Below are 26,693 nucleotides of genomic sequence, written 5' to 3' on the forward strand. Positions count from 1 at the left end.
CCTAACTTAACTCACGAGTCTTTAAAAATCTAAAACATTATTGGTACACGAACCTGTGTTGGTTAGTAATGGTTTTATTTTGAGTGCTCGTACCGGAACTACTTTTTGCTCGTTTGCTAGCTTGGCGCAGGTCCGCTAACTTCTGTGTGGTCACCCAGGCGAAGCATGAGGTCCTCTGGGTTGTCCGTTTTTCCTTAATAACGTTTACGCGAAATGATGCAAATATTAAAATTGACGATATCTGCTGCTTCATGACTTTACGGTCATTTGGATCGGGAACACCAGCGTCTGCGGAAAAGCGAACTCTTCTCTACACCTTAGCCTTCGACCAGCATCTTGTATTAGTGGTAGCTACGATGTGGATGTAAGGAAAAAAAACTGGCGTCGATAAACTTACACTGACATTATTATCAGGGCATTTTAATGGCTATAGCCCTGTTTCTATCTAATACCTCCATGCTATTTCGATAGCCTTTTCAACTCTGCGCCGTGGGGAACCGCTATATTTTCTTGGCGGAAATAACAGTCGGCATCCACAGCTCTGTACTTCACATCCGAATATGTCTTTCTTCAATTTTCGGAAGATATTCAAGTTAGGGCCGGATAAGAAGAAGAAGCAGTACGAACATGTACACAGAGACGTCAATCCAGAGGAAATTTGGGAGATTATTGGGGAACTAGGAGATGGAGCTTTTGGGAAAGTGTACAAGGTAATGTATGACGCCCACCTTTGCTTTTACAGTCCATTTTCTAAAGTAATCGATTCTATTATATTTCGTTTTATTCAATTCAGAGGATTAAACCTAACATTTTTCATGCCCATAGTAGCAGCACTGCCCTCGGCTGGCTACATCCTCTAGGCCAGCCCATTCTCTGTTATTTTCCTTGGTAAATACATGCTACATGATGACAGTACACTCCTGTAATGTTACCTGTCCTATGCACTACTTTCTAAAACCCCCTGGTGGGGAAATACATTAAAACACAACCTAGGGCTGTTTACAGGAGCTGTAACTAAGCTTTGAAGCGTCTCTCAGGGACATTTCCCATCTTAGAGGTTTTATGTAGGCCCAGTTACATTGTCAGGTTATAAAGATGACTTTGTAATGTCATTGAGTAGGGATAGGCAAACTGTTGAAGGCGTGGTTCACTACCAGAATAAACATGGCCTTAGAAATGTTAAACAGGATTGTCTATGGTTGACAGGGCACAAAGTAAAATATTCCTGAGGGCAGGAGCACTTGAAGTCAAATAAATGTGTCACTCCCATTCTCAGAATCAGCCATTTCAAGGTAGGGCCTTTATTTACACAGACAAGGGCAAGTAGCCTAATTTGTTAATACCAAACAAGTAACAGGTGCCTTTGCAAATTTACTGTGGGACGTAACAGTTTTTCAGCTAAAGTTCATTGTGAGCTTCTGCATACTTGTGGTTTTATGCAAAGCTAGCATTGAATAACATAAGATAATATAATAAATATACCAACAGCAAAGTCTGTGTTCAGTTAAAGGTTTTCATTTGGTCAGGACTGTTTGATGGTCATTCCTTGAGCTATAGTTTGATTGTTGTGATTCACTACTGTACAGCTTTACATGGTTTTATCCAGCCATGGTTATGTGAGTTAAATGGCTTTCCTTGATAAAACACTTTACTTGATCTTGCACATTTAAATTAATTTAGGAGTTTTATTTAATTACTCTCAATTTAACAGTCCACTATCTTCAGATAATCCATACTTTGTTCTTTACTTGAACTCTGTTGATGAAATAATACACGCAATGGCTCTGATATTTCCAGATCCCAAATCATATTACCCAACACTGATGGAAGCCAGAAGACTTTGATGCCTTGTAAGACTACAGATGCAGATTAATATTCACATGACAATGTACTGCCCTTTTTTCCCCATATTTGTTGAAGTAGGGAGGAGAATGCATGTCATCAGTTATTTCACAGGCTTTTGGTGACTGCCTCATTTGGGTGGGGTGACAAAGGTTGAATCGAAGTGTGAATCAGCTGTTTTTCATCTGTATTGTACTCTTTGCACACACATAGCTCGATAAGTTGCACGGCACCTGGTGAGGCAGCTTTTCATTTGGCCTAAAAATGTTACCATGAACTGCTTACACAACTTTTGTCTCACAGGTAGGTGGTTCTCATAGTTAGACTGATGAACACTTTTGCCCTCTAACCATGTCGTGTACCTTTGGTGTGACTGATGTGGTTACTGTAACAATTCATATACTGAGCCAAGTTATTTGCTAGTCTGTATAATTAAAAACAGCACCTGGTTGTCATTTTATAACACCGCGTAGTGTCATGTACTTATTGTGTACAAGCCATAGGTGAAGTTTACTTGAAGATAAAAACAAATATATCACTTCACTCTCTTTGCCATCAATCTGATATGAATTTGTCACATTTTGGTGATGGCCTATGGGATCACCCAGCAAGACTAAAGGACAAGGGGTGTGGGTGTGTGTGTGTGTGTTAGGTCAGAAATGTGTAAATATAGGGCCTGACATAATCTGCAATGGTTGTTCCCAACACTCCCTCCCATTTCTTTTTCCTTAACTCCCAGAGATTGTGTCTGTATCCATAAACATTAAGACCAAAGCTGGCCTTAAAATAACTCTTTGACTTCTTGTTTGACAGAATGTGAGGTTTAGTGAAATGTACAGTTCTTTTTATTACAAGTGTCTATTCTACAGCCTGTTGTTGAATTGAAATTGAAAAAATTCAGGTGTGTTATCCATTTATTATTATAAATAAGCATGATATAGTAAGTATAGTAAGATATCTGTATGGAATAAAACCCAAACAATACTTTGTATGTCATATGTGATCTCATATGAAGGTCTGTCTAAGTGAAAGAGGAAAGGTTAAGAGAAAAGAAAAGCAGAAAGGTTTACTGGCACAGTTTGTTTGGTATTAGGGTACTGATGATGAGGATTTTGTCTGTAAAATGCTACTGTTTTCACAGCATAACTAGTGATCATAAAGGCTCTGTGAATGTATTTACAGAGATTGAGTGCTGTGCAAGTTGACTGTAAGCAATATAGGGCATGAAATTGCTTTGGTGGTTATTGCTGTAGTTCAAAATAAGCTTTTGTCTTAAGTGATATTGTTAATGTTGATGGATGTTATTGCTCAGCAGTTACTCCACAGGACTACCATGGCTCAGAATCTAAGCCAGCCTTATTGTTTTGTTTTGCAGCAGTGTCAAAAAGATATTGACCAACTCACTACATTCATGCAATCCTAATTTGTTCTTTCACTTTTCTAATTAAGATGTTTTGTGTTATGATTTTATGTCTCATTTCTCTTAATGTTTTTGCTGGTTTCAGGCTCAGAACAAACAGAATGCAACCCTTGCTGCTGCCAAAGTTATTGACACAAAAACAGAAGATGAATTGGAAGATTACATGGTGGAAATTGACATTCTGGCTTCCTGCAATCACCATCATATTGTCAAACTGCTGGACGCTTTTTATTTTGAAGGCAAACTTTGGGTAAGTTAGTGCATGGCTGAGAGGAATCTCTCTCATGTGTTGATGTTGATTTGAAGCCAAGGAGACAGCAAGCCAGTCACGCATGGTGACACAAATAAATAATAATAACCAGAACAGGCACTCCTAGAGTCCATGTACCTCTGACTGAATTGCTGGACTGTGGGGTATTGGCAAACACCCTCTCTCTCGCTGTTAGAACAAAGAATGAAAGAATCCAGGTTATGTTTCAAGAATTTGTTCAAAGATTTACTGGATTCTTCCTTAGTCCTTGACCTACGCTTCCACCAAGTTTCAAGAAAATCAGTGCAGCTTTTGTAGAATCCTGCCAACAGTCAAACAAATAAACCAATAAACAGATGTGGGTGGAAGTAATAGTAATATTTATTTACACAGCAAAAAATCTGTATTACTAAGTGCTCTATACAAAACAAAAAGCATAAGCAGGAATTTAGGAATAAAAATGAAAGATAAGAAAGGGTTTCATAAGGACCCACTGCAGGGGCTTATATTGAAGGATAATACAACTGCATTTTTCTGGGATTTAAATTCTGCCATGTGACACAGCCAGAAGCTAATACAGTACAATTTATTGATTTTCAGAAGTCACTGGTGGTGATTATGAAATGTAATATCTGATTCACCAAATAATTTCTGACATCAACTGTAGCCTTTGGCCAGTGTTACAACTAGTAAATCCAGTTACCAATTTATGTTTGTGGCAAATGGATGCCAAAATAAAATAAAGAATAAGCTATTTCTGTCTTTATCAATATTATGAAGACAAATAGCATGGTATCTCCCATTTTGTCCTTATTTTCACCCCATAAATTAGTGATCAGAATTGTAAGGAGTATTATTTTCTAAACCAAAGTGTACAAACCAGTCCTGCCACTGTGAAATTTACATTATGCTACACTACTATGTTGTGCTGTTTGAACCTGGTCAGTTGATCTCATTCTGTGTGCAGTAAGAGGCCCCAGAGCAATTAGGTCCTGGCAGGTGGTGTCATGTGACCATCCCTTGTGGACTGGCCACATCTATGGGAAGATAATGGAGTGGTTTTCGTGGCTGGAGAAAGTGCCTGTGAATAATTCAAAGCTGCACGCAGGTTGTCCCTCTGGTCCAGGCTTTACGCAGCTTGATGAATGTGTAACTGCCTCAGCATTGCAAATGCTTTGCAAATCTAGTGTTTCCTTTTTCTACACAATATGACTGAAATGTGTTTTATACAGTGGGTTTAGACTCTTAGTTGTATGACCATTATAAAGTATTTCTTCCCATGCCTTACACATAACTTTGGTTTGTTTTCACAAATCTTAAACATGTGAGCATGTAACAGCTGAGAGATTTATAACAATTTAAATGACAAACCAGCTTCCCTTGACACAACAAACTGTTAGCTATGTATAACAGGAACATTGTCTGCTTCCCCTCTTTGTTTCAGTCATAGAGGGTGCGCACGGTTGTAGCTTTGATTGATTTTTGTCTATCATTTCATGCTGTGAGATCCCAGTTAAAGTGTCTCCCGATAGAGATGAAGTAGTGGTGGGATATATTACATTACAGTATAACTAAGACCAGATACAGTTTCACCTCTCAATAACAGTATCAAGGCTGTAAAAGTCCTGCCAGTGCATTATCTTCCTCTAATGTACTGCAGCTTTCCTGAGTAAACCAAAATGTTCTTGTAGTTGTTGTATTAGTAGACAGTTGATCACCTAGTGAGAACAACATACAAGATATCTTATTTTAGGTAATTTTGGTCAAGGAAGGTGCACAAGCAGTTTTGCATAAAAGAAGAGAAGGTAAGAAAGAGGCATTCAAGCCACACATATCCCCTCGGGTCATGGATTATGTAAAGCTGCCACACGTTTCTTTTGTAGCAGTTTGTGAAATACCTTGAAATGTTTTCAAAGAAGTCCTTCTAGGGTAATGTTATTTTGCAGTTCTTCCCTTCCTCAGGACACATACATAGAGCAAGCATTTTTACCAATATTATGTAGACATGTAATGTTTGTTATGTATGTTAGAATAGTTATTGTCTCTTCTCGTCACAGTATTTTGTCATACATGCAAACTAAACTTGTTGCAGGAACTTGCTGTTCTCCAAAAATAGCATTCAATTTTGGGGCTTTAGGCTATTGCTTTTCAGCACATCCTACTTACTCTTCCACGTTCTTTTGTTTTATTCTTCTAGATTCTGATTGAGTTCTGTGCGGGTGGTGCAGTGGATGCCATCATGCTGGGTAAGTCCCACACTTCATTGAAGGAAACAGAAAAAAAAAAGGCACCATAAAGTTCTGGAGCTTTCTCTTCATTCTGTCCTCAAGTGCCAGCTCTTTTTTATTCCATCCAGAAGCCTCGGCTGTGGGATTTTTTTTTTTTCCTTTCCCCCAGTTGGTGAGGCCTTTCCAAGAGTGCAATTATTGTAGCTCAGATTTCAAGGAGCAGTTTGTCCACTTCTAATGCCTGCAGTTTATGTACGTTATTTTGAAGAAACACCTCACTGCCAATTCTCACTTATAAACTTTTATATCATGAAGAAAAACAATTGACTCAACTGTTGTTTTTTTGTAAATGGGTTGGGGGACTCGGATGTATTGTATGACTCACCTATAATAAATTTTCTTCACCACATACCCAGTCATACGTGCTAGCTAAGGGTAGAGTTTGGTCCTTGTGTTGTTATGATACTAACAAGCCGGTTGAGTTGATGTATACATTCATATACTCATAAACTTCAACAAGAATGTGTTCTTCGAAATCTTTGCTACTGTTCATTATGATAACATAGTAATGTATTACCTGTATATATATGTGTGTGTATGTATAAATGTAGAACTGGAGAGGCCCCTTACAGAACCCCAGATCCGCGTGGTGTGTAAACAGACCTTGGAGGCCCTGTGTTACTTGCACGAGAACAAGATCATCCACAGAGACTTGAAAGCTGGGAACATTCTCCTCTCCTTGGAAGGAGATGTGAAACTGGGTAAAAATGTTGCTGCATTTGTCTTTGTAATTTCTCACCAAGTAAAGATCACTGAGTTTTGCTTCCAAGGCACTTTCCTTATAATAAAATACACACAACAAATGCTTATTCACTGTTAATTTCTCTCTCACTTAGTGGCCATTGAGAAACTTTCCTGAAAGGGGAACAGAAATTGACTTAAAAAGCTTATTAGGAAAGATAATTGTTTGGTGCCATGACAACCAGCTGTACTGTGTGATGATGGTGGCACATTGCTATTTACATACAATTAAAATGAGTTGTGCCTATGGTGTAAAGCATAACAACATGTAAAAGCAAAGTGTTGTTTTTTTTTTCTGTAGCCAAAAGGCAATAGTAAGTATTTTTAAACACCACTTGTGCACTGGTTGGCAATAAGTTGAACCAGTTACATAATTCTCCAGCTGTAAAGGTACTAATGGGATGTTGTTGCCGTAGCTTCCATAGCGGCTGGTTTTGTGATGACTCATGTTCTGTAGGCAGAGGGTCATGAAAAAGCCCAGTAAACAATAATTATCAAACACTCAGCAGGGACATAATGGTGGATCTCTGTATTCCCTCTAATGTGTACATACTGTAAAAAGAGAAGATGCTGAAATTGTAGGTAACATAGCCACCGGAGATGATAATGGACATTTAAGAGCATTATTGAGGCTTTTGAGTCCACTTATGAGGTTCATAATTGAAAGCTTAATACAGGCTTGTTAAGAATGAAGCTACACTTTATGTGAGGTTTTGTATTTTCATTTATAGTCCTAACAATATATGCTTGTAGGTTTTGTAACTTCAGTTGCTTTCATGATCTTATGCTTACATCATTGGCAGACCCAAATAGCCCCTCTGCTTCTGTCAATACATGAATGACTTTTTATTGTATTTAATTCATTCATTAATCAAAGGAGTCTGTTTGTACTTTCAGCCGACTTTGGGGTGTCTGCTAAAAATACCAAGACATTACAGAGACGGGATTCTTTCATTGGCACTCCATATTGGTGAGTCATACAGTCTGGATGCAAGAAGGCATTCATCCCTTTCCATTGGATAATTGTCTGAATGTGTCCTATAGCTAGGCGTGATAATTTTTTTTCTATGCAGTCAAAAATGTCGTCATGGGTAATATACGAGATAGAGGGAAAAGTAGCTCAAATAAGCACACACGCTTATTGTATTGACATTTTTGCCATCAAAAATAGAAAGAATTCCTATATTAAACAACACGTGCCGTCCTAATTTTGGTTCATGGTAATCTCACTCACATTTTTTTAGGATGGCCCCAGAGGTGGTAATGTGCGAAACTTCTAAGGACCGCCCATATGACTACAAGGCCGACATCTGGTCCCTCGGGGTAACCCTGATCGAGCTGGCGCAGATTGAGCCGCCCAACCACGAGATGAATCCCATGAGAGTGCTGCTGAAAATAGCCAAGTCCGAGCCGCCCACACTCATGCATCCTTCTCGCTGGTGAGATGGTGAAGTGGTGATAACAAAACAAGTGGCACTGGAATGTTTTCACAGTGGAGATAAGGATATGTTGACTGATAAATGCGTGAAAGTATGGTGAATTGTTTATGTACAGCTGAATGGTTGCACAGGGATTTAACATCTTAATTTTATTCCATAAAGATACTGACCCAGTGATGTTTAGCATTCTAAACTTTGTATATATTTGTTCTTCAAAGGTCTCCAGAATTCAATGACTTCCTCCGTAGAGCCCTTGATAAGAATGTGGACAATAGGTGGAGCGCACCACAACTTCTGCAGGTGAGCGGCGATAATGTTTTCACTACTCTTATCTCATTGTGTTTCCTTCTAAGCAACACTCTGCTCACAGTGTGACCTACAGAACCCTGTTTGTTAATTGACAGTTTGTGGAAAGTGGTTTTGTGTTTGATTTTAATATTTTGTGTCCCCTCCTCACCCATGAAGCATCCATTTGTCTGCACTGCTTGTCATAACAAACCTCTCAGAGAGCTCATTGCTGAAGCCAAAGCTGAAGTTACAGAGGAGATTGAAGAAGGCAAAGAGGAGGAGGAGGAAGAAGAACCTGATACCTCTCTGGTAGGCTGCGGAATACATCTAACACTCTTAGTGTGCTGTGTTGTTTTTCAAGCTGCCACCTCCGGGGTTGAAGCCAGTGTAGACGTGCAGATACCTGCAGTTCCTCAAAATGTCCACCTGAGCCTGGTTACTAAAGGCAGTCATCCGGAGTCAAAGTTATAAATGGTTTGAACACTTATATGTACTGTAGTTTCCCCATTTAGGACAAATGTACAGGAGGTGGATCTGTATGGAATTCACCCATTTAAATTGTATTTAGGTTAGATTGTATTATGGTTCGTTAAGGTTAATTTTGCATAGTTTAGTCAGTGACTGCTATGAGCCACTATAGAACAGAATAGAATAGAATAGAATAGAATGCCCTTTATTGTTATTATACTGAATGTACAATGAGATTGGAGAGCTTCTCCTTTTTCAGTGCAAGCGGGTAACTATATATAAAATATAAGGTGCAAAATACATGCAAGATAAAGACCTACAAGACAATGCGGTTAGCTTTATATACAAATATGAAGATAAATGGATAAAATTCAGAATATAAAAAAATTTAAAATGTATTGCACATTTAAGGTATATCACAGGTGGCTCAGTGTGACTGACAGGTTGGTTATTGAATAAACCATTTTATTTTTCCTGAAAGACAAATGTACTACAGTTGTAGAGTAGCTATTTTAATATTTCGACATTTCAAAAAGGTTTCGTGAATTTTACCAGTATTTACTTGCCAGTCAGCATCACTTAGATAACAATTGCATTAATTTTTCATTACATTACTGTTGTCAAACATGCAGTATTAGCAACATTCAAGATAGATTGATTTTTAGCAGAATATTTCCTATTTAGCAGTATGGTAGGTATTGCATCGTAGCAGTATCTTTAGCCAAGTTTCACCCATTCACCCCTTGTGCTTCACCTGCCAAGAGCCAAACTTGAGGCTACTGTCCAGTAAACCAGTTGGTGACATTAAAAGGCTACATCCACTCTGTTTATACACGTTTTTGTATATAAGGTATGACAGGTGTTGTTGGATTTAATGTTTGCCTTCAAAAAGTCCAGTGTTGTGATGTTTTTCCAATTGTCATTCTTCTTCTCTAGGGGCAGACTGTCCCTGGACACAAGCGTGCACCATCAGATGCCAGCGTAGCCAGTTCAGAGGATGACAAAGTTCTACCAGCTGTTGCTGCTCTGGAGTCTGTTGCAGAGAAGAAGGAGGTTGAGCCTGCTGAGGACAGGACCAGCGATAAGCTCTCTGATGAAGGTCTGGGAACTAGTGAGGTGGACAAGACTGAGGAAGAGAAACTTAATGAAGTGTCTGATGTCAGTAATGAAGACCTGGCCACTGGCCCAGTGGAACCAGCCAAAGAACTTGTCTGTAAGGAGCCAACAGAACCTAAACCAGAAGATGGCCAAGGTATGGAGATTTCCTCTGAACTTACAGAATCACAACCAGAAGAAGCTTTAGCCACAGTAGAAACTCAAGAGTCTGTGACAACCGGTCAAAAAACAGAGGAAGAAGAAGATGAGACAAAGAAAGAAACAGCAGAGCATGAACCTCCTCAAGTAACTGAAGATGTGAGAGAAGCTGAAGATGAGAGGAAAGAAGAAGAAAAAGCACCAGCTGCAGAAGAAACTGAGACAACTGGACAGTTTATTGAATCCAGAGAATCACAGGAACAACCACCAGAAATACCAGTAGAACCAGAGGTGTTATCAGGACAGGTAGAGCAGAAAGAAGAAATCAAGCAGCCAGATGAGGAGCATCCTCAGCAAAGACTGACAGATGACACAGAGTTAGATACTGGTAATCTAACTAACAATGAAGAACCTGATTTAGAATTAAGCCAAATTGTCACTTCAGATTCAGTCGTCACAGAGGATGCTGACACAAAGTTAAATGTAGATGAGTCATCTGCAGGAGTTTTGGTGGATGAGGAGAGCCAAAAAAGTACACCTATTGAGATAACAGAGGACGAAACGGAGGCTAAGGCTCCAGAAGAGGCAGAACAGTCAGAAGAGAACCAGGCTGAAGAGGTTGTAGAGGTGGATGGAAAAGCACAAACTGAATCCACACATGGAATCAACGATGGAGGCAAAGACATCTGTGAGGATTCTGAACCAGTGGAGCCGCCTAAGGATGTCCCACTTACAGGAGAGGAGGAGAAAATTATTAGTGTTGATGAGAGCAATTCTCAAGATGCTGTTTCTGTCCCCGAGAGTGAAACTGACTCAGAAACCAAGACTGATCAGGGAAGTCCTGCTGTACTCAAACCAGAAGTGGAGAAGGATTCAGATTCTGGAAGTAGCTCTGCTGCTGATACCAACAGCCTTGACCTTAATCTGTCCATCTCCAGCTTCCTGTCCAAGAGCAAAGAAGGGGGCTCTGTGTCTGTGCAGGTAATGTTATTAGTTTCTGCTTAATTACTAAATATCAAGTCTAATTAAATAATTTGAGCGCTAAAACATCCTGCTTTTTCTCATAGGATTCAAAACGTCAGAAAAAGACTCTAAAGAAGACACGCAAGTTTATAGTGGATGGTGTGGAGGTTAGTGTAACTACATCAAAGATAGTCACAGACAACGACACCAAGAGTGAAGAGATGAGGTTCCTCAGGTAAGTCCGTCTCTTGTGTTCTACATGCTTCACCCATATCTAAATATGGGCCATGACCCATTTAACATGCCTGCCATAAATAGGCCTTTCATTTCACAACTCCCACAGCTTTTGACAAACGCCAGATGGGTTATCTGCTCTGATGAATGTTTCATTATTTTACTATCATCTCCTGTGTTACCTTTTAAAGACATGAAATGTGCTGCTCTCTTATGGGTTGGGCTGTGTGGAGGAAACAAATCTGATTGTAATATGTTTTACACACAGAAAAGAAGATAAACTAAATAAAAGAAAAGAACATATGAGATTTAATAAAATAATCTCATCTCACTCATGACAAAGTACTGATTTTATGATGAGTGAATGTGGGCGTTCCCCAGTAATATTGTTATTGTGGTTTGATCAGGCGGCAGGAGTTGAGAGAGCTGCGTCTCCTGCAGAAAGAGGAGCAAAGGGCTCAGCAGCAGCTGAGTAACAAACTGCAGCAGCAGAGAGAGCAGATCTACCGCCGCTTTGAACAGGAAACTACTGTGAGTCATTTTGCTCATGTTGCAACGGTGCGATGTTGTGTTTTTTGGCCAGCTCTTTGGAAACAGACTGTTTCATCTCAAAGTTTATGTCAATCTGACAGAAGGGTACAACTAAAACACCTTTGGAAATAACTTATCTGTGCTCCTTATGTCATAATTATGACCTTACTGTATCCTCATGTCATTATTATATATAAACACTTATAAGCAAGGCAAAATTACACCATATTCATAATATTTGTTTTCGTGAATTTCCTCTTCTCTTCCAAAGCAGTGACAACAACCGCGGGCGTTGGTCTGTATTATATGCTGATGCCGTTCTTGCCCATTCTGTCTATGTAGGCCAAAAAACGTCAGTATGACCAAGAAGTGGAGAACTTGGAAAAAAAGCAAAAGCAGACGATTGAACGTCTGGAACACGATCACACCAGCTGGCTCAGGGATGAGGCCAAACGCATCAAGGCAGACCAAGACAAGGAGCTCTCCAAGTTCCAAAATATGATGAAGAACCGGAAGAAGGAGGTAAGGTATTGCATGAGAGCCTGCAGTGAAGTGATTTTAGTGCATGGATTTGACCTTAGCAGGGGAATTTGGGGTCGTAATCATTTGCATGTTATAGATGCAAGATGTTTTAAGTTGCATGTTTTTAACATCTTAGCCTGTAGCATAGTTAGCTGTGCTGTATTAATCCTATGGGAGTAGGTTGCCTTGCTATTCTACATAGCACTGTTGGTGTGCTACGTTTTCTCATATATGCTGCTAAATCCATGTTGTCCATGTTGTTGTATCTATTATTTATCTGCCCTGAAGCTTATTTTGTTTCCCTGTAATGCTGCGCTATAACTACAGTGTTTTAATCTCAGAGGACATCTAAAACATTATTATGGTTTGTTGGGGTAGTGGTACATATGTTAGCGCTGTATCATTCTGTCCTGCCTTATTCTCTTCTTTGCAGTAGTACATACTTTAGGTGTGCTTAAAGTTTCCGTGCTTAGCTTTCTGTAGCCTCTTTATTGCAGCGGTGCAGACAAGCATTGTATTGTGCATCATGATACCTTGGTGGTGGTGACGCTTCTTGCTATTTGTGTTCTAGGCTTTTTGCCTTTTAGTGGTGGCTTTAGATGTATACAGTATTGTGGTTGTTCAGATTCTAATATACTGTGTTTTACATTGATTTTCATAGGGCTGTGCAATGTGACCAAAACCTCATGTTGCGATAGAGATCTTATCATATCTACATAATGATTCATATCATAATGTTTTAATATTTTTTTATCTTGCACATGGAAAGATTTCTTCTTATTTAAATTTTATTTGGAAATTGGAGACATGTAAATTGAGGTGAAATGGGAACATTTTTCATCTGTAGTTGCAAACAAAGTATATATAGGCTTAAAAGGTGAATGTGACAAAAATACTGGTGTATAAAACATCAAATGTAAACACTTAAAATGTGAGAAGCAAAATAAAGAAAAATAAAGAACGAAAAAGCAAAACTTCCACATCTGTGCAATGTGAATGAACACTAAACATTGTCAAATGATTGAAAATTGTGCCTGACAGAGGAGTTTAATTTGCGAGATTGTTACAAAAGAACATAATCAGACACAAGATGCATTTTTCTATCATGGCATGATATATATATCGGCATATTACACAGCCCTAAAGTTTTATATTTTAATTCTTTGCAGTGTTATTGACCAATATCTTGAACTGTATTTACTGTAATTAACTTTGTCTCATTTGTATGAGTGTGTGAGGTGGCTTTGGTCACGGGATTGCCAATGTCTAAAGAATTTTAATTATGGTGTTGGGCTCAGAGAAGAAAACAATAACAGCTTTGCATCACAGTAACTGTTATTTAATAATCAAATATTTAACAGTCATGCCAAATAGCATTGCATGTTTGATGTGATTTAGCGTTTATGCCTGGACTGTTAAACAAGAAGGCCTGGTTTGGCAGATTATTCCACATCAGTTACTGTACTTTGTAAAATCTCAAGAAAAAGTGATCATCTTGGTGGCTGTGGGGCTTAACTGAATGCATATTAATACGGGAGTACGCTGGTTTGAGACTAATATATTTTGCCGTTTAACAGGCAGATCTTTCTGTTGACTGTTGACATGGCTCTTAAAGGTTCAGTGTGTAACGTTTACAGGGATGTAAGCAATCTAATTACATGAATTATATACAGTATTTATAGTTATGCTTTCGTTAGGACATAATGATGTGAAAATATGAATAATTGTTTTTTTTATGAGTCATTTATATCGGCAGCAGGAGTATTTCACCTTTGATGGAGTCCATCATGTCACACTATGTTTCCACAGTAGCTCAGAATAGAGTCCCTCTTCTTTTTTCATTATTCAGCAGTTGGTATTCTGCATTGTTATCACCTTTACCAGAACATACACTGCATGATTGCATTTCTAGTAGCCACTGTATGGGAAATGGACACGAGGGCAGAACTGTGAAATCTAGAACTTTGTCAATGGATCTCAGTAAATATTGCACACTGAACCTTTAACCATGCAACTCAAACTGACATTTCTGACATGCTCTGAACATCCATCCTCTAATCAAAAGACTAGTCATCCACTGAATAGTTGAAATGGACATTAAACTGAGGCTGTGGGAATTGAGCATGATGTGATTTGAACCTGTTGGTGGCCAGCAGAGGTTTCTCTCCTTTCAATCGGGCTTGTGCATGTCTTCCTCCTGGTGTTGGACAGCTTTGTGAGATTACAAAATATACATATATATATATATATATATATATATATTTAATAATTGGTGCCTACAAACACACTGTAGGCCAAACAGGAAGTTGGACAATCACCCAGACACATGAGAAAAGAGCTCATGAAACGCTTAAAGGAGGACCTGTCGCTCCTTAAGAGTGCAGAGGTAAACCATCATACACTGTCTTTAACTCTCTAACACAGTATCTTTTTCCTCTTCATCTCTCTTCGTCCCTCTCTCTGTCCTCTACTTTTCTGACTCCTTGTTGGAAGGTTTTCATATTTAGACACAAATAGAAATATACACTGTGTCTGTAATCACTCCCTACCCAAAGCTTTGTATTTACTCTCCTGCATTTTATTTTAAGGTCTGTTTTGGGCATTAGATGTGCATTCTTGTTGCAGAGGGCTGTTGTGTATTTTTTCAAATTATCTGGCAATATTTTAAGACAGTAATTGTTTTACTATGATAGTAATTGATGGTATCTGCTTTACATTTGGTACTTTGATTTATGAGGCATTTAATTGACTTGATCAGGCAAGAAATAGACATTTTTATAAAACATGTTTCTAAGGAGATTCCAAAACATTTGTCACAGTATTAGGACTGTAACCATGGGTTTTACTTGGAAAATTACTTAAATGAGCATATGATATTCGATGAATGCACTAATCTATTAATAATTTCAGTTTCATCTGGTGCATATGAATGTACAGTGCTGTGCAAAAGTCTAAGGCCACCTCTAGGTTTGTTATTTTTGCAGGATATATTTCTCTTATTTATTCTCATGTTTATTTCTCATTCTCTTTTCTTCAGATACAAGAAGAAAATACAGGGAATATATGCACAGCCTTACGAGACGCATAAAAAATGGCCTAAATGGGTTGTAAAGTTTAAGTATTATTAGTACTATTTAGTGTGACCTCTGACCCTATGACAACAAGCAGCACAAACAGAAACATCTGACGTGTTGAATGAAACCTGGTATAAAACATCAGAAAAATGAATGCAATAAATCTCATATTGTCTGAACAAAAGGGTTAAAGACCTCCTAAGTGCAAAGAGCGGTCACACTAAGTACTACCACATTGGTTTATAAACTTTTGTTTTAAATGCTCTACATATTTACCATATGTCCAGATTTTATCTTAGTACAGAGACTGAGAAATGCATATGCGATGTTTGCACCGCACTGTACTTTGATGAATTATTTTAAATAGAATATATTTTCATTGGATAGATCCATAGAAAAAGGCTATAGAGCTCTCTCCTTTTTAATCCATAAAGACCCAGTGCTATTTTTGTGGAAGTTCCCAAATGGATTTTTCTTTCTTTTTAACCTTTCTTAAGTGATTTATCACCATTTATTATAATATTACCCTCTGTATTTTTGCAGTTTTTCACTGAAAATCAGGTATTTTCCTATATTAGATTTACGGTCGTGTACTTTAATCATCATTCTGATTTTACCTTTGAGAGTTAATATGTCAAAAACAGAGAAAATTAACGAAAAAGTGACTTTTACAGTAAAATATATCATTAACTGAATTTAAAAACAAGCATCTCCAACAACTGTTATTTATTTAAGTACATGGGTTTTACTAGTGAATCAATGTTGTTGAAGATGACAGTGTTTCCATGGTAACTATGGAGCCTTTGAACGTCCAAATGGGTCATATCTGATGACCATGAAAAATGAGAAACTGTATTTTACACCAATTATTTACATGTATTGATAGGATTAGTGGATCAACATGTATTAAACATTTTTCATCAGTAGATGGTTTGAGTCGCCAGTGGCTGTTTGGGTCTTTATGGGTTAAATTAAAATGATCTGTTGCGTCATCGTTTAGCCTGAACTCAAATCATGACGATGACCTAAGTATTGATAATCCGTTTACTTCTCAGCTTAAAGTACCTATTCATCAAGTGCTGCAGGCGATGGAATAAGGGAGTGATTTCAGACATGGCTTTTCACATCTCCACTGAAAAAACTTTTTCCTGACATATATTTTTAATGCTTTAGACATAAGTTCAAACCTATAATCGTCTTTGATCGGTACCTCTCACAGTATTAACACTCAGATGCCTGCAGCATGAAAAGCATCTGAAAACCGCTCTCTTTATTTACAGCTGCATTAAACTCAAGCGCTCGAAGTTGTAGCCACTTCAAAGCATGAGAAGATCCGAGTATTTATAACTAACCGATGATTCCCTCCAAGCAAGCTCAGCGATATGTAAAAAGTGACAAAGGGCCATCTTTAGGAAGAGCCGGTGTGTGTTTGTGTGTGTGAATGAAAGCTCCTCAGCCTGCTGTGTGCTGTCTGTCCCTGATCAGGGCGAGTGCGTTGTGTGCTCTCCTCCGCAGGCAGTGGCCCAGGTTATGATACAGTCTTTTCAGTTGTCCTCATGTGCACTCTTCAACGCTCAGATGCAGGATGTAAGTCCCCACCCCGACCTGTTTCTCTCCATCTTTGGCCCATACTTAGATGTGTGCGGAGTGTCTTCTCAGTGACAGGATAGTTTGTAATAGTTCAGCACATGTAAGCATGGGCAGTGTTGTTTTTTTGAGTGTCGTCATCACTGTGTTTGTGCAGTGGTTTCCTCCTCTCCTCCAGCTCAGTATTTTTCTCCACCAGTCCACAAATGTGTTACATTAAGTCTGTACTTGATACATGAGATGAAGTTTTAGAGTTAATGATGCTTTAGTCCAGAGTAGGGCTGCACGATATTGGAAAAAACTGACATTGCGATTTTTTTTTTTTTTTTTTAACCCTGCGATATATATTGCGATATGAAAAAATACTGAGGAGTATTTAATAGCTGTGTGGTGCCGACATAAATGGTCAAACAAATTAGTTGTGTTACCTCTTGTTGTGGCAGCAACGTGCAAGTGTAAGGCATTATTGACACAGAACACGTGTTTCAATTTCATCCTTCTTGTAGCCGAAATAATTCCAGATAACTGACGTTGCTTTTCTTTTTGGCACCAAGTCTTCATTTACAGTGATTTTCTCTGGTTCATTGCTCATTTTTCAATGTTGTTACCAGTTACTCACTCCAAACTCCTACATTGCAGGACCTGCGATGTGACTATTGTGTACACGTACATTCCGATGACAATGTTCAAACGATATATTGTGCAGCTCTAGTCCAAAGTTGAATTTTGTTGTAATAATTTGAAATCTACTTCTAAATTACAACATGTAGTGTGTAATTATATGATTAATTGTGCATAATTCTAGATAGTAATAACATTATGCCACCTATAATTATGTATAATTATTAGTCCTCACCTACAAATCTAAAGTATAGTTTTTAGTGTGTATGGCTAGAAAAAGAAAGTCTAAAAAAGTCTAATACCTGAAGCTCATTAGACATATTGTAGGCTGAGTTCTGGATGCTGTGAGTGTCATTGTAGATGTCGTCTTACATAAAACTGTGAATCTGAACCTCTGTTGAACTGTTAACTTTTCTTTCTTTATCTCTTCATCATCATTGTGGATCTTTGCCATCCATGACCTCTGAGTGTCTCCTCTACCGATTCCAGTTGATGATGTGACATCTAGTGTGTTGTACTGAACTTGAAGTGTGTGACCTGATAACACAGGCAGTGTTTGAAGCTTTGATGCACTTGTGATTTGGTATTCTGTGTTCCTACGTCTCTGCTCTTGGCTGTCCCTCTCCCTTCATGTAATGGCTCTGTGTTTCTCACTGCTCTCCCTCTCTGTGGTTCCTCAGGAGCAGGAATTCTTACAGAAGCAGCAACAAGAGCTGGATGGAGCTCTGAAGAAGATCATCCAGCAGCATAAAGTGGAAATAGCCACTATTGAGAGAGACTGCCTCAACCACAAGCAGCAGATGATGCGAGGTGAGGGTTCACTGCGTTTGAAATTAATGAGGTCATTCAACGCTTCTAAAGGAGGAAGTGGAAATACCTGCTGCAGACAGACGGAAACCTTCATTCAAAGCATTCATTGTGTTCTTAGAGTGAAAACTTCAGCAACACTTGTAGTATAAAAACAACTTTATTACCAGGTCTATGGTGAAGCCTGTTTACTTCCAAGTTTTATTTTTTACAGTATTCATCATTTTTGTTTAATTTAATAGTCATTTAAATTTTTATAACATACATTCCCAGACAACGACTTGTTTTGCTTCATTTTCAGTTTGGTATGAAAATCACCTTTGGTAACCCACAACATAATTTAGGATATGCAAATCATTATAGGAATATGACATTCACACGGCTGTATTTTATTTTAGTTTTTTCTCATTGTACAGTAAAGCTTTTTGTCTGCTGGTGAGAAGAGACACATCTGACATTTCTGGGTTCGACTTCCTGGCAGCACAGCTGAAAAGATGCTCTGTTTACCAATCAATACACAGTGATAAATTGCATTTGACAAACAGGAAATTTGAACCATCTTGAGCAGGATCCAAGTCTACTGATTTCATCGTGACTTTCAGTGACATTAATAGAAACTAGTCCATCATGGAAGGCTGTAGTATGTCAGTGATGACTTGTTCATCATCAGTCTGTGCATAATGACTAATGACCTGCAGATAAATGTGAACACCTCCCAAGGAGACATGTTACTTCTTGTCTTAGTCACTGACTGTTTTCACGCTGGTTTGTTTTCACCACACTGTCTTGTACGTGCTAACATGCATGTGCATGTCTGCTGACACTTGGGTTTGTCTCTGCTTTTGAATGTGTGTCACGGTACTTCATTATGTGTTTACAGCTAGAGAAGCTGCCATGTGGGAGTTGGAGGAGCGCCACCTGCAGGAGAAGCACCAGCAGCTTAAGCAACAGCTGAAGGACCAGTACTTCCTGCAGAGACACCAGCTGCTTAAGAGGCATGAGAAGGTAATGAACACAGAGAAAGGTGCAGTTCTACCACAGTAACACAAGCTGATGATCAGTTTATGTTTGTTTTCACCTTTAAAATTTCTCTCCTTGCATGTGTTTTATAGGAAATGGAGCAGATGCAGCGCTACAACCAACGGTTGATTGAGGAGATGAAGAACAAACAAACACAAGAAAGGGTTCGTCTGCCCAAAATCCAGCGCAGCGAGGCCAAGACCCGCATGGCAATGTATAAAAAAAGCCTCCGTATCACTGCTACAGCAGCGGTTACCCAGGAGCAGGAGAGAGAACGGATAAAACAGGTACAGACCTGAGGGCTCTGGATCCTTTTTTTATGACATACTGTCGACTCATAACAATGCACCTGCAATGGGATGTAAATACACACTAGCATAGTCACACGTGTGTTTCCTGTTTTTGTTTGTGTGGCTCAGTTTGCTTCCCAGGAAGATAAGAGGCAGAAGAACGAGAGGCTCCATCAACACCAGAAACATGAGAACCAGATGAGGGATCTACAGCTGCAGTGTGACTCTAACATCAGGGAGCTGCAGCAGCTGCAGGTGAGGACACACACACCTCAAACCAAGGCACTGTTAACTCTGAGTATGAGGCTCAGTGTGACAGAACAAGATATGGTGAAAAAAAGGTATAATCTGAAAACTGGCATGTAATTAAAGAGGTCAAATAAATCAGCATCCTACAGTTAGTACAGGGTTTTCTGCAGGTGTTGAAATTCCTTTAATACAGTTTTTATTGAAGTTTTGAAGTGAACGTTACTAAAGTTGTACCCGCTCTTGCCTCTATGGGGAAAACCTGTACTCATCATATCATCACAAAACTAATAAGGAACTAATAATCACAGTGTAGTCTGGTCAGGACTGAACAGAATATATGCTGAGATGTGATGTGTGAGCTAATATAAACTCCTCTCATATAAAAAGATCACTGTTTCCAGTATCAATAAATTAAAATGGTCTTTGTTAATGTTAGCCTCATCTGATTCAGCCATAAAGTGCAATTGACCTGGTGGCAAAACAGCACATTTAGTGCTTGAATGAAGCCTGTTGAAAATAATGAAGTCAAATTAGGAAATGAGACACTGAATGTTCTGTATTCACACCAATAGCATCACCAGAGTCAAAGTCAGGCTCCAATTTTGTGTTGTACCATATGAAATAGATCTTACATTACATCCACAGTGGTGTTAAGAAAATCATTAATTTACTGAAACTTGTAGAAAACCTGAAGTTAAGGAGGTAGAGAATATTGTATTTATAATCCATCACACTACAGTTGAAGGTACGTGGTCATCTGCTTTGTGTTTCAGAATGAGAAATGTCACCTGCTGATTGAACACGAGACCCAGAAGCTGAAGGAGCTGGATGAGGAGCACAGCCAAGAGATAAAGGAGTGGAGAGAGAAGCTGAGACCCCGTAAAAAGGTGTGGTTAATAAACATATAATTCTCAAAATCATCTCCTCAGTCCATCTCATGTCCTCAGTAAAGCCCCTGTGCTTTGTGTTTGACTCTGGTGTTTGCTTTTGCTGCCCCCTGCAGGCACTGGAAGAAGAGTTCACAAGGAAGCTGCAGGAACAGGAGGTGTTCTTCAAAATGAGCGGTGAATCAGAATGCCTTAACCCCACCACCCAGAGCCGAGTATCCAAATTTTATCCCATCCCACACCTGCATAACTCCGGTTTATAGCCTCCCGTCGGCGTCGGACAAGGCTGCGGGTACAAGACTCTTCCTGCTTGAGTGAGAAACATTTTTCTGACCGTTACTGATAACCATGAAAATGTCCTCAAGGCTTTGATTCCACCGTTTGTGAGCATGACGTGCCTAACCCGAGTACACACACACACAAACACACCACTCCCTCACGTAATCAGGCTCTCTAGGCTTGTTGGGAAATGTCCAAAGGGGCAGTATGCACTTTTCTGAGCATGTTCAACATTAATAAACCTGCAGTAGGTAGCTGAGGCCAACTGTGCTTGTCAGATGAATTGTTAGCGCTGCCTGCTACTGAATGAATGATCTCCAGTGCCTCATATGTTATGTTTTGGTTTTTATTCAATGCATTTAGGCTCTGGCCTGTGTTTTTTGTTTTTTTTTTTTGTTTTTTTTACAGCTAGCAGTAATTAAATTTATCTCTGAATGTTTTGCACTTAAAAATTGTTATCATTTCTTCTCATAATTAAAGTGTGGCTAAATCATTTTAATTATTAATCAAGCCAGCTGTTTCATGGGACATATCCTGATGATGGACTTCAAAGAGTGGTTTCATACAAGGATTCAGTGTTGTCATGGAGAAAAATGACGCCATAGTGAGACGATCAGATGTACTGTGTTGTAAATGATCCGCTGATAAAATGTTACATGTGTATTCCTACATATTAAGTTTAATCAGATACTGTGATGAAGATTTTATACTTGAGGGGTAAATCAACAAAATTATCCGTTGCTGTAGTTGATTATTTGATTTTATTGCTGTACCCAGAACACATTCATTCCCCTGTTGATTTTTATTCTATTAGAGAGGGTTTTTTTAATTATCTATATAATAAATCTTTTTTTTTTGTTTGTTTGTTTTTTTTTAGAGTTGCTTTGAACAGCCTTCTCATGAACAAATGTTTTTATGTTACCCATGAAGATACTTAAGGAATGTAATGCTGTTGATTTGCACTGTTTCGCCACATGAGCTAAAAAAAAAAAAAATAATATGCAGTACGTTAACTGTCATGTGTCTTTGACAGCGAGTCACCTTTCTTTCACGCCTGCCTACTCAAACTGCAAAGCGACTGAATTCTGAAATATATTGCCTGCTTCATTTTATCACTTACAATTTAACCTTTTTTCCCCTTAAATAAGCCCTTAGTATTTTATGACCACATTTAGTTTTGTAAACATGTATTACTAATGTATTCAGGCTGTCATTGCTGTTTTATGACGGGCTTCTGCTCTTTTTGAGACCAGTGTTGTATGAAAGGTCTAATGCTGTATCTGTAACTCCATAGGTGTATGAACTGTGTGAAGAGGTGTCCACTGTATTTTATGAGCAAAGCGAGGATCCACACAAACCAGTCATTCAAGAGGGAGTTTATTTTGCCACTGCATATCAACAGTGCATGTTCTAATTACTGTGGGCTCAACATTGTGTTTTTTTTTTTTCCCATAAAGATGACGACAAAATGTCATGAATGCTGGATTTTTATTGGGGTTAATGGAGACTGTGTCTGTGAATTACACCATTGGCCCCATAGATTAAAATATTTTTTTATTTTGTTAAGTTACAGCATTTCTGAAGTGTTGATATCATTCGACCACAATGAATATTCTTAGTATATGCATTTTTGATGTCGGATTAAATGTATTTAAGCTGTCTTTATAAATGGACGTTTTTGTTGTAAATAAAAATACTGACTGTTAATTTGCCATTTTAATTGTCTTGAAACACCTCAGTAAAATAATAACATAACTTATAAATAATGTCAACTACAAACTTTTCTCTGTTTTAGAGTGAATAAAGTAAAATTACATGATGACAATGTTTACATTTATCAACTATCCTTTATAAAAATATGAATAACATGAAAAAACAGAAATTTAATGAGAGATAAGTGTAATTTTAACAATATTCTGCCTCAGCCTCTCATTTGCACATGTACATTACAACTTACAGATCAAAGTGGATCTACAAATACACAATATATTTTGTAGAATATCAGTAAAATTGCACTTACATCTTAAGAAATTTCAGGTTCATGTTATTCATGTTTTATTTTGTGAAAGGATGGTGTGTAACTGTCAACATTTTCATGTAATTGTACTTATTTTTACACAAAGAAAAAATTTTGTAGTCATTATTTATAGGTTATTTTAATATTTTACTGGTCTGATCCACTTTAGAACATTTAGTCTGAATGTGGATCCTGAACTAAAATGATTTTAACCTCATTGATTGTTAATATATTCAGAACAATTTTTGCATTTCACAAATTCATCCTATGGGCCAGCTTGGACCCTTTGGCGGTCCGGTTTTGGTCCATGGGCCATGTGTTTGACACCAGTGCATTAAATGATAAACATTGGTACAGACTGTTACGCCATACAAATGTCAAGACTCAAAAGTCCAAAAATAAATTTATTTGTTCGTCTTTGTTCAAATGATAAATGAAAAAACATAACCTGGGAACATCTCATAATTTAATCTTTCTAACACTTAATATGTATAATAAAGAAAACATCACTTTCAGTGCGCTCTCATACAAAAATATACAATCCAATCAGTCTTTTCTTAGTGATTATCTGACTCCCTCTTAAAACACTTCAAATACTTTTATTTTTTTCCACCACATCTTTCAAGTAAAACATCAGTCCTGAATCCAGTACAGATGAATTATCCAGATTAAACAAATGCTCTCTCCCATCCACACAAACAACCCTCAGTTAACTGTTACTATCTCAGATCCTCTGCAAATGTATTTGAGAACTTTGCCTTAAAGGCTGGACGATGGCTTGATTTATGCGGATTAATATGGGAGTAAAATGGAAATATCGTAATCTTAACATAAACAACAGTAACAGCATTGGACACTTGTATAATCCTCGATACAGTATAATCCTCAAAAGACAACAAATACAAAAAAAAAATACACCAGACACTCGACTCACACAAGCAGTGGAAAAAGAAGCACAAGTGCAAATAAAATAATTGTTATTGTACTGTAGCTTAAACAATGCTGCTCCTGTAACAAAAAAAAAAAAAGAATGAATGCAAGCTTCTAAATAAGCAAGTAAACATTATACACCCACGTGTCAAAACTGTAAAATATTACAAAACACCGACCGGCAGCTATTTCCACCCGCTCTACTGAAGCCACTTTAAAGAGACTGATGCGATTTTGGCCACTTTTATTTCTTGACTTATCTTGGCAAAATGTAATAGCATTTTCTATCATTTCATTGCTACAGTTAAAAGACCTAAAAAAAAAAAAATTCTGAGTAAAACTGAAATGGAAGACATGATCCAGTAGTACTTTTAGCCCTTTGAATGTTTAGCCACCGTTAGCGTGACGGCGATGCTTCTGTCGACGAACGGCCTCTTTATGACCTGCAACGGACGACAAATGTCAACATAGCAGTGACTCAGACAAATACAAGTTATTTTTAATTAGTTTGACTCGTTTTCTCACTTGTATCCCTCTTTTGGATTCTTCTGTGTGGAATTTGGACAGTGTATGTGTGCTGCCCCGTTGTAATCGGGGTTCCTGGTAATCCCGGTAAACCTGGCAGCCCACGGTCACCTGTAAACGTAAAAAACAGTCAAAGTCTCTGCTACTCTGAAAATATCTAACCTAATGTGTGTGTTTGGTGCTTTCTGTTCCTTCTGTACCTTTGTCTCCTTTGGGTCCTGGGAAACCTCTGTCCCCCTGTACACCCGGGATTCCAGGAGGGCCGGGGATAGTGCCATGAGCTGCACAAGAGGAACACATTCAGCTATAATGAAGCAACATTTTCCATCGACCGTTACATAAGTGTACAGAGTTTTCCATTCCTGTAGAGTTTGACCTGTTTTTTTTCAGAGTGGAAAAGGAACTCAATTCTCCCTCATTTTTACACCACGTTTGTTTCTATAACCCACTTATTTAAGAGGGATGTGTTTACTTGTGATATATACCAGTAGTATAGCAGTTACTTTGCAGATTTAGATTCTATGCTTAAAAGACTTTGTGGAATATTGATAAAAGTTGACTAACATAGTTCCACCTCTACAACCATCTGCAAAAAATTAAAACTAGAGGAGTACTCAGAGAGAACAGGCATCAAACAAACATATACAGTCGTGGAAAAAATGATTAGATCGCCCCTTGTTTTCTTCAGTTTCTTGCTCATTTTAATGCCTGGTACAACTAAAGGTACATTTGTTTGGACAAATATAATGATAACAACAAAAATAGCTCATATGAGTTTAATTTCAGATTTGATATCTATCCATTTTCCATGTTTTCTTGATAATAACCAAAATCACTTCAGATCTTACATCAATATCTATGCAATTGTTCTGCTGAAAACAGTGCTTTTAGGCGTTCTGGGTTTTCTGTCTGTTTTAGTCACATGATACACACAGGAGTTAGTACTTGATTGCATAACCATTGTTTTTGATGACTTTTAATGGTCTAATTATTTTTTCCCGTGACTAGTTAGTGCAAACCTACAAAATTGGTGAAAAAAAACCAAAAAATATATACTAGAATCCAAATTTTTTTTGTCCATTGGTGTCACTGATTAGTTGTTTTTTCTTCCAAAAAAAATGTTGTGTGATCCCTCTTGTTTGTCAGCACATTAACACAAAAAATGTTGCACTGATGCTGGAGAAAACCCACAGAAACAAGATGAGGCTGGACTTGTTCACTTACTTTAAAGGTAATATTGAGGGACATCTAGTGGTGAAGTTGTAAATTGCAACCAACTGAACACCCCCTCACACACATTCCCCTACAGCAGCTGCAAAAATACGTAACGATAAACAAAAAAACATAACCTCCTATCTGAAAAACACATTTTTTCTCTGAAGACTTAAAAAAAAAAAAAACTTGCTGTTTTCCTACAGAATGTTATTTGGTAGCAAAACCCAAAAAATAATTCGCTGCCTATAAAATATCTCACTTTTTATAAATAGCATTCTGCAAGAAAACAAAATAATTAGCATTTTCTCAAACAAGTGCATGTTTCAGATTTGTTTTGTTTTTCAGCCATTGATGAGTCCCTTGTGAATCAACGTTCCTTTGTTTATTCTGAGACTTTTAGTTAAGGGAATCATAATAAACTCAGAAACAGAAAGTGGTGGTGATGTAGAAATGATGGATAACAATCATTATAAAATGGAAAAGGTACAAGAGAAAGCCCATTTGGATCTATTATAAAAGTAAAATGTCATCAATGTGAATTTGAGGTTTCTATTATACTGAGAAAAGGGTCTGTCTCTGGTGACTGTAGTTTTCGTTACAGTACAAGTGAGTCATTATTCCACCACTGCTGATTTATATTATATGTGAGTAATCAGTGTCCTCACCCCTGAAGAAGTCCATGAGGTCAGCTGTGATGTTGCCATAGGAGGCAAGGACTCTGCTGTATCCAGGAGGTCCAGGGGGGCCAGGAGGACCAGGGGGGCCTTGGATTGCTCTGACTTGTGCTTTCCACGGGCCCTCAACCAGATAGTCCTGCAGCAGACCTTGATCTAGAGGGGGGTGTAACATCTCAGTACTGTTCTAACATCTTTAACACTTCAAATGGCGATAAAAATGTGCAAAAATACAGTCCTTAACAATTGTTTCTTGTACTGTTTTGCTCCAGGCTCGA

The 26,693-nt window shown here is 38.1% G+C and overlaps 2 protein-coding genes across 6 annotated transcripts in view; one reads left to right on the forward strand and one right to left on the reverse strand.

The window, feature by feature from the left end:
• Positions 1–114: 114 nt before the first annotated feature.
• slka (STE20-like kinase a) lies at positions 115–22,768 on the forward strand. 3 transcript variants are annotated; one of them, XM_030155709.1, is made up of 19 exons: positions 115–710; positions 3,348–3,512; positions 5,710–5,758; positions 6,352–6,501; positions 7,439–7,511; positions 7,786–7,980; positions 8,199–8,280; positions 8,446–8,577; positions 9,673–10,971; positions 11,058–11,188; positions 11,595–11,718; positions 12,061–12,240; positions 14,534–14,626; positions 18,203–18,332; positions 19,210–19,334; positions 19,442–19,636; positions 19,769–19,894; positions 20,662–20,775; positions 20,892–22,768. In XM_030155709.1, the coding sequence occupies exons 1-19, from the start codon at positions 561–563 to the stop codon at positions 21,036–21,038; spliced, it is 3,660 nt and encodes a 1,219-aa protein (XP_030011569.1). In that variant the 5' UTR covers positions 115–560; the 3' UTR covers positions 21,039–22,768. The 3 variants fall into 3 exon arrangements, with proteins under 3 accessions (XP_030011569.1, XP_030011570.1, XP_030011571.1); XM_030155710.1 differs by lacking the exon at positions 14,534–14,626 and adding an exon at positions 16,830–16,901; XM_030155711.1 differs by lacking the exon at positions 14,534–14,626 and having other exon boundaries at positions 116–710.
• A 680-nt stretch (positions 22,769–23,448) lies between these two features.
• Positions 23,449–26,693, reverse strand: part of col17a1b (collagen, type XVII, alpha 1b) — a 35,625-nt gene continuing 32,380 nt past the window's right edge. For all 3 annotated transcript variants that reach the window (XM_030156468.1, XM_030156467.1, XM_030156466.1), the window contains 4 exons: positions 26,407–26,571; positions 24,727–24,807; positions 24,527–24,637; positions 23,449–24,444 (listed from right to left, as the gene is read on the reverse strand). In XM_030156468.1, the coding sequence (XP_030012328.1) occupies positions 24,389–24,444; positions 24,527–24,637; positions 24,727–24,807; positions 26,407–26,571 (413 nt within the window). In that variant the 3' untranslated portion in view covers positions 23,449–24,388. The remainder of the gene's footprint in view (positions 24,445–24,526; positions 24,638–24,726; positions 24,808–26,406; positions 26,572–26,693) is intronic.

Source organism: Sphaeramia orbicularis, chromosome 15 (assembly GCF_902148855.1).
Source record: "Sphaeramia orbicularis chromosome 15, fSphaOr1.1, whole genome shotgun sequence".
Lineage (NCBI taxonomy): Eukaryota > Metazoa > Chordata > Actinopteri > Kurtiformes > Apogonidae > Sphaeramia > Sphaeramia orbicularis.